This window comes from Physeter macrocephalus, chromosome 19 (assembly GCF_002837175.3).
Source record: "Physeter macrocephalus isolate SW-GA chromosome 19, ASM283717v5, whole genome shotgun sequence".
NCBI lineage: Eukaryota > Metazoa > Chordata > Mammalia > Artiodactyla > Physeteridae > Physeter > Physeter macrocephalus.
Window position 1 is genome coordinate 19602366 of NC_041232.1, and position 8675 is coordinate 19611040.

At 44.4% G+C, this 8675-nt stretch overlaps 1 protein-coding gene across 4 annotated transcripts in view; it reads left to right on the top strand.

The window, feature by feature from the left end:
* ATP6V0A2 (ATPase H+ transporting V0 subunit a2) overlaps nt 1-6242 on the top strand; it is a 39375-nt gene extending 33133 nt beyond the window's left edge. For 2 of the 4 annotated variants that reach the window (XM_007125159.4, XM_024120707.3), the window contains 4 exons: nt 318-437; nt 2314-2431; nt 3577-3748; nt 4399-5067. In XM_007125159.4, the coding sequence (XP_007125221.1) occupies nt 318-437; nt 2314-2431; nt 3577-3748; nt 4399-4498 (510 nt within the window). In that variant the 3' untranslated portion in view covers nt 4499-5067. Of the gene's footprint in view, nt 1-317; nt 438-2313; nt 2432-3576; nt 3749-4074; nt 4334-4398; nt 5068-5453 lie in introns of those variants that run through there. The other 2 variants (XM_055080655.1, XM_055080656.1) reach the window with 2 other exon arrangements.
* Nucleotides 6243-8675: the final 2433 nt, after the last annotated feature.

The following is an 8675-nucleotide window of genomic DNA, read 5'->3' on the forward strand; positions in this document are numbered from 1 at the left end:
CACGGGCTCCAGGCGCACGGGCTTCAGTAGTTGCAGCACGTGGGCCCAGCAGTTGTGGCTCGCGGCGCACGGGCTTAGTTGCTCCGCGGCATGCGGGATCCCCCCAGACCAGGACTCGAACCCCTGTGCCCTACACTGGCAGGTGGATTCTTAACCACTGCGCCACCAGGGAAGTCCCGCTCATTTTCTTTTAAAGGACTTTTTTTTTTATTCCTAAAGAACTGAATCTTTAAAAGAATCGAAGGGGCGCTAACTTTGATTTTGTCACAACCTTGTGATTTTAAAGGCACTGACTGTATTCTTTGGGTTGTTTTTAGAGTGGTTACACACTTGTAAGGAAAGAGAGCGAGGAAGAAGTTTCTTTGCTGGGAAGCCACGACATAGAAGAGGGAAACAACCAAGTGGAAGATGGATGTAGAGAAGTGACGTGTGAAGAGGTAACCTTTTCAGTTACTGTTGGTGATGTTAGGTAAGGAGCCAGGCTTGCAGAGAGGTGATCGTCATTATGAGAGTGATAAGAATCATCTTAGAAAACAAAATTCAAAGGAAAACAGCCGTTACTCAAAGCTTTCCACATGCTGTTCTGGTCATACAATTGTCATCATAATATAATGACTCTGGGTTAACATTTTGTGGGTTTCAGTCTTACGGTGGGATTGATAGTTTTAACATTACAAGTTGTGATGCTGAGTGACTTAAGGTGCCGTGAACATTGCTTTGAGAAGACTCTCATCTTCGTTAGAACTTGCCCATAGTTGTAAGAAAGAGACCCTATTCACACTGCCTTCAAGGGGAATCTGCTGGCCCATGTCAGGATGGGCCAGAGTGGACCTCAGGAGGGTGGGGCTCTGGATCTCCAATCCCAGCAAGTCTGAGTTAGTTTTTCTTCGCACGTTTGCTTCATATTCTGAGGCCAGTTGGCCCCTTGGTGTTGGAACCGTGGCCACGGTGAGCACTGGGCTTATTTTCTCCAATCAGAGAAAAGCGCACTTCCCTGCTTGTTACCATGAGGAAAAATCCCAGGGAAGTGCTGTGATTGGCCTGGCTGGGGTCACTCGCCATCCCTAGACCAGTGACTGCTGCAGTAGTCTGCGTGGGCTGCCACGACCACAGACTCGGGGCCTTCAGCTACAGAAATGTATTTCCCACGGTTCTGGAGGCTGGAAGTCCAAGGTCAAGATGTTGGCCAGGTTGGTTTCTCCTGGGGCCTCTCTCCCAAGCTTGTGGACGGCCGCTTTCTCGCTGTGTCCCCACATGGCCTTTTCGCTGTGCATGCCTCTCTGGTGTCTCTCCCTCTTATAAGGACACCAGTCCTATTGAGTCAGGCCCCACCCTATGACTTCAGTTAACCTTACTTACCTCCTTAAAGGCCCCACATCCAAACACAGTCACATTGGGGATTAGGGCTTCAACAGACAGATTTTGGGGGGAACACAATTCAGCCCATAACAACTGTGCGATACAGGGTTAGATGGCAGGAGAAGCAGTTCCTCCCAGAGAAGGGAAGCACAGTCCTGGCAGACAGAACAGAGCACGTCTGTTACTCTGGTCTGCTTTATTTTCTTGGAAACTTTTTTGGCTGTCCGATGAGGACTAAACAGAATTTCTTACAGTCAACCTTTTGTAATTATTATGTAATTTAGTGTTTTAATTTGGGACAATTAATAATTAAGTTTTTAAGATCATAAAAAAACAAAAAGCAGAGCTGGAAAGAATGTGGGCGCCATCTTTCCCAGTGTTCTACAGCCTTTTCACTCTCAGGGACTCTTTTATAATTTCCCCTTGTCAGACTTGTATTAAGATGCTCTTATCTATTAAACACACACACGCGTTCACAGTCTCCTTATCTTGTGGTTGGTAGATGTCGACTCTTTTATAATTTCCCCTTGTCAGACTTGTATTAAGATGCTCTTATCTATTAAACACACACACGCGTTCACAGTCTCCTTATCTTGTGGTTGGTAGATGTCTGTTTCTCATGACACGTTTTGTAATTACTAAGAGTACCTCAAGAACCTCGTTGGGCTGCCCGAGGGCCGTGGGCATTGTGCCATCACAGTTCTGGTCCAGCCACCCTCGCCTTACGTGCAGGACCGCGGCCTGGGCACGAGGGGGCGGGAGCTCTGTGGGTCGGGGAGCTGGTTAGTGGCGGAGTTGTGAGCAGAGCTCTGTTCCTCACACGCCAGCACATCCTCAGCAGTATTCCAGAAGCCAGTCCTTTCACTGTAATCCTGAAAGTGGAGCAGACTTGTAGCTTGTGGAAGTAAGCCTGTCGCGGGTGGAGTCTAACACATGTTGTGTCATCTCTCTCAGTTTAATTTTGGAGAAATATTGATGACCCAAGTAATTCATTCCATCGAGTACTGTCTGGGATGCGTCTCCAACACGGCTTCGTACCTGAGGCTCTGGGCGCTCAGTTTGGCTCATGCACGTAAGTTTTGCTTAGACCTGTAGCCCCCAGACTCTGTCGAGACACCCCGCGGCACCCCGTCAACTCATGGGGGCACCATGGGACATGGAAAAATTTTGATGGAAAGGGCACTATTTTTCGGATACTGTGTGAACAGGGACTGTTAAGTTGTTTGGACTTGACTACTTACTGCACTGGTCTCCTGGGTATTTCTTTTGGCCTCAGTGTGCTGTGAAAAAAATCACTGGGACACACGAGGGGCCTCAAGGACCGAGGAGGCTTGGGAACACCTGGCGCAGGCATCTCGGTGCCTCTGCTCTGGCCATTATTGTTTCTGTTATTACTGTTACTGTGTTCAGTGCTGCCTTACCAAGTGTGAGTGTCTAGTTATGCCGAGCAAGTCCGAAAACAATGCTGATTAATAGCTGTGATGTATGGATTTCAGTTGCCTGCGTTTAGTTAAGTCTCAGCAGTCCCCCAAGAGCATGGTTGAAATTTCAGTTACTACAGTAAAAGCTGTGTGTATGGGTACAAAGTGCAGGCTTCACTGCTGGCCCTTCAGCCCACAGGTCACTATGTAAATAGCACAGACGCGCATCACGATCAGAGACCAGCCACGTCACTGCTTTCAGAGTCTGTCGTGATTGGTCCCTGCGCACCTGCTGCTCGGTTCATGCACAGACAGCAAAGCGCATGGTGGTGTCGGCTCCTTGTGGCCCAGCGGTAAACCCACATGGCATTTAAATAATTTTATTTATTTATTTATTTTTGCTGTGTTGGGTTTTCGTTTCTGTGCACGGGCTTTCTCTAGTTGCGGCTAGCGGGGGCTTACTCTTCATCGCGGTGCGCTGGCTTCTCGTTGTCGTGGCTTCTCTTGTTGCGGAGCAGAGGCTCTAGACGCGCAGGCTCAGTAGTTGTGCCTCACGGGCTTAGTTGCTCCGCGGCATGTGGGATCCTCCCAGACCAGGGCTCGAACCCGTGTCCCCTGCATTGGCAGGCGGATTCTCAACCACTGCGCCACCAGGGAAGCCCCCCACATGGCATTTAAAAACGGATCACTGAACCGAGGGAATTGGCCAACAGAGATGAAAAAGTGCAGCAGAGGAACAAACAGTGATAAGCTGGAAGTGAGCAGCGGTGAGCTCTGCCAAATGCTTGCCTTGCAGAGTTGTCCGACGTGCTGTGGGCCATGCTGATGCGGGTCGGCCTCCGCGTAGACGCGGCCTACGGGGTCTTGCTGCTGCTTCCGGTCACGGCTCTCTTTGCAGTTTTGACAGTTTTCATCCTTTTGATCATGGAAGGGCTTTCTGCATTTCTTCACGCCATCCGCCTCCACTGGTGAGTTTGGAATTTGGCTTTGGAACTGTTACTTAAAAAAAATCTAACCCCCTCCTCCCCCAATAACTACATATACGTGTAACAGTTCCACGGATACGTATATGTATACATGTATTATTTGGGCTAGTCCTTCCCTTCCCGGGATTGGGATCTGTATCCTGATCCCCTGAGTCAAAATTGTATTTTGTTTCTGAGCTTTTGTCGCCGACACATAAGAGCAAGTTTACGCTTACTGAGTAATTTTGTGTATTTCACACTTTCGATTCACTTTGGGTCTGACAGGTTGCTTTATCTTATTGTAAACCATATTTCTTAATGTTTTACAGTGTATATCAGATTACTTGTCTGTGTATCCAGTTACTGAGGAGAGAGAGGTTCCTAATACTCACGTGTATGTCCATAGGGTGGGAGGTGACGTGAGGTGTCAGCGTTTTCTTCATGAGAAAGCCAACAAAGGGCCGGTGTGTGTGTGTATTTTATCTAAGTAAAAGTATTTGTGCTAAGAGCATATATGGAATGAAGCAACTTCAGAAGCACAGGAACTTTTTTTTTTTTAACTTATAAATGTTGTTTTAAGAAATGTAGCAAGTGTTATTCAGAATCTTTCATTAATACACGGTTTTTTTTTGTTTTTGTTTTTGTTTCTTTAGGGTAGAATTTCAGAACAAATTCTATGTTGGTGCAGGCACCAAATTTGTTCCTTTCTCACTCAGATTACTTTCTTCAAAGTTTAGTGACGACATGGCATGATCATATTGCCGTATCCAACAAGCTTTCAGATTTAAGGAGAATTATCATGTTGTAGAATTTCCTTATGTTAAATTGACAATAGGAAATGTTCCATCTTCATTAACTGCCTTATGAGATAGCCAAATGATTCTGTAAGATATACCTCTTCCTCATATGTTAAATATTTTGTAAGGTTTCTCAATTTCAGATATATAAATTTCTTTCAGTTTTTATGATGAGCAAATATAAGTTAATGCCAAAAGTTATGCTAAAGTTATTTTAAAAAATATAGCCTTGGGGGAGAGAAGCCAATTTTGAATGGCTAGTTGAAAATGGTCTTAAATACTTGATTCCTTTTCACTTATTTTTAAAAAAAAAGCTAGAGGGCTTCCCTGGTGGCGCAGTGGTTGCGCGTCCGCCTGCCGATGCAGGGGAACCGGGTTCGCGCCCCGGTTTGGGAGGATCCCACATGCCGCGGAGCTGCTGGGCCCGTGGGCCATGGCCGCTGAGCCTGCGCGTCCGGAGCCTGTGCTCCGCAACGGGAGAGGCCACAACAGTGTGAGGCCTGCGTACCACAAAAAAAAAAAAAAAAAAAAGATTTCTAGGGGAAAATGAAATCTGACCAAGATTTCTATACCCACTCTAGAACGAAGCTAGAGTTATTCTGTCACCTGAAGTTGTCAGATAATATTTTCCAACAGCTGAAGTTAAGTAGTTTTTAAAAAAATTTAATGATGGTTAATCAGAAGATTCACATTTATTTTGCTTGGTTAAAAGTATGCAAACTTTTTTTTATCATATGCTATGTAGAATTACAAGTAGAATTGTTTCTACGATTTTGTCTTGTTTTAATAATTGGAGAAAATGGGATAAAATAACATACAACAAATGGTTATCCCACTTGTATATTTTTTTAAAGACTCTTATCCTGTTGTCCTTACATAAAACCAATTATGATAATTGTATGTTTGGGAAGATAAACTGTGTACTGAGCCTTAAAATCCAGTGTGACTATGGAAGATGTAACATGGATATGATTCGAACTTAGCGACCAGCCTGGCTGATGTTCCTGAACCAAAAGGGGTTTATACTGAGTGAAGGAAAGGTAAAAAGTAGTATTTTGTATATTTTTATAATAAAATGTAAATTAAGATATTTTACCATGAAGAGGTTGCACCTATCCTTGAGAACAGTATAATTATAATGATTCGCTTTCAGACTAATTCGAAATAAATGTCTAATAAAGGCATTTAGAGTTAAACTTTTAAAAACTATTGAGATCAGTTGAAAACCAGTTCTTACTAAGCCATTAATGTATAATCTTCAGATTAAATTCATCTTTTCACTTGACATTTGAGTCAGTCCTATTGAACATTTTGATCTGTCCTGTATTCTTGTGAATTATGTTTGTTTTTCATATTTTACTGTAACTGATTTCAGATAATTATTTTCAAAGAGAAACCTGCAGTATTTTCGCTTTCTTAACATTCTGAGTAACTCCCATGAAGAGGCCCGCTTGTCTCCTTCACCTTGGCTGGTGGTAGAGAGTTTGGGGTTTTCATTACAAGTTAAGATCATGGTAGCCCTGAATTTAAGCGTATCTTTTCAGGTAATTTCAAGGCCTATTTGCTGAGAGGCATGAATTGAACATCATGACATAACTGTGACTCTGACATTAAACCTTTTCAATTGTAGTAAAGATTCCATGCTGCTCCTCTTATATGAGATGCTGTCCCTCATAATATCAAACATAAAACGATGCTGATGAAACTCTTAAAAAGGATACTGCTGTCAACGTTAAGTTTCTTCAGAAAGGCACTTGGACACTTCTTTTGGGTGAATACGAAATCTGAATAATGCCTTCCAGGTTTCAAATGTGTCTCTCACAAATTCTTATTTTTATTATTTTACTCCAAGATGGTAACTAATTCATCCTTAGGAAACCCACCATTTTAACTGACTAGTTAACTGACTAGTAAACAAGGGACGTACAGGATCTGCTAGAATTTTTTTCTGTCCCCATTGGCAGTTGTCACGGGTGCCACTTTTTAATTCCAGTGAACGCCTCTATCAGGGCATAGAACAGAGGGTGAAGAGTCACTTTTCAGCTGAAACCTATGTAGTACTGTAGAACGTAATGGTATGAAAGACGGATTGTCAGTCCTAATTTTTGTGAAAGAACTCTCTAGAATTACAGTTTGATGGTGTCTTTTAGGCACCAAGGTAAATTTTCTTTCTTAATATAAAGCTGCTGGTTCCAGTGTCATGTTACCAGAGCAGTTGCTCTGTTTTGTTTGTTAAGCTGTTTGGTAGAACTCTTACGTATACAGTTTTTCAGACATAACTTCATTCCCTTGATAGCAAGCATCCGGAGGAAAAATGGTCAGTTGTCTGGATGATGCTAAGTTAACCTGTTTATTTTCCTAACACGAAAAGTCACGACTGCCACATCTTCCGGTTTTCATTCAGGAGTTCATCCTAAAATAAAAATCCAAGGGAGGGTTTCCCTGGTGGCGCAGTGGTTGAAAGTCTGCCTGCCGATGCAGGGGACGCGGGTTCGTGCCCCGGTCCGCGAAGATCCCACATGCCGCGGAGCGGCTGGGCCCGTGAGCCATGGCCGCTGAGCCTGCGCGTCCGGAGCCTGTGCTCCGCAACGGGAGAGACCACAGCAATGAGAGTCCCGCGTATCGCAAAAAAACAAACAAACAAAAAAAAAAAAACAAAATCCAAGGGGTTTCTTCAGTAAAATAGACTTTGATTTCGCCCTGCAAGGGTGAAGAAGGTCCTCGTGGTAATGTGATTGCGCTGAGTTAAGGAGTGCAAAGGGGGTTTGATGGGGGTTACGCTGAGCCTGTGGCCTGGCAGTTTGTTTTGGCTAGGACTTTGAGGAGGCTCATCTCTCACTGAATGCCACTCCGTCCGCATTTCTGGAATGGCTCTTTTATAACAACATTCTGATCTGAATTTTCATTCTGCAGCAGTTTAATAAGGTGTAGATTATAGGATAGGTAACTCTTACGTTTACGAGTTAAAAATTCAGACACTTTAGGGCCTGATTCATTTTGGAAAACAGAAATAAAAATAACTTCAACTGTTCTGCAGTCTGCATTTAAAAACAACTTTATTAAAAATTTAAGGGGCTTCCCTGGTGGCGCGGTGGTTGCGCGTCCGCCTGCCGATGCAGGGGAGCCGGGTTCGCGCCCCGGTATGGGAGGATCCCACATGCCGCGGAGCGGCTGGGCCCGTGGGCCATGGCCGCTGGGCCTGCGCGTCCGGAGCCTGTGCTCCGCAACGGGAGAGACCGCAGCAGGGGAAGGCCCGCATACCACAAAAAAAAAAAAAAAAAAAAAAAAATATAAAGCCAGGTTTGCCTGCATGCCATCTGGTATATCTCCAGCAAGGTTATTAAGAAATCTTAATTCAAGATGATGAAAATAAGACAGTTCGGAGTAGTAGTTTTCCAACAGCCAGGCCAATGATGCTGAACTTTGGTTTAGAATTTTAAGAAATACTTAGAACATTCCACCTGTTCCTTGATGGGAAAATCCAATAAGAAGGCTAGGTTCTTAGGGTCAGCCCAGTAATCTAGGGGCCCAATGAGGGAAAACGACTGAACAAGTTAAAGATCCACAGATGTATGAAGGGACAAATTTGCATCCTCCTATCAGTATTGAACTTCCCTTTACTAATGAAAAATAAATTTATCTCTATTTTTGAAACGTGGGTGTTTTGCTTTATTATGCTTTGGATTGGCTACAAAGCTGGAGAGCTCGGCTTCTCCTACTCTGTAGCCAGTGTCCCTTCTTGGGGCTCCCCCTTCCCTGATCCTGGTACACCAGAAGGAGCCCGCCCCTTCTTGGGAATCTTCGCTGTGTATTTGCTCTTCTCTTTTTTTATTTTTTAAAATTTTTTTTTAAAAAAGGGAGTGGTAGCTGATGAGGCAAGGGAGGAATTTTTTTTTTTTTGAGATGTTGGGGGTAGGAGTTTATTAATTTTATTTATTTATTTTTGCTGTGTTGGGTCTTCGTTTCTTTGCGAGGGCTTTCTCTAGTTGTGGCAAGCAGGGACCACTCTTCATCGCGGTGCGCGGGCCTCTCACTGTCGCGGCCTCTCTCGTTGCGTTGCGGAGCACAGGCTCCAGACGCGCAGGCTCAGTAGTTGTGCCTCACGGGCCCCCGTGGCCCGCGGCATGTGGGAT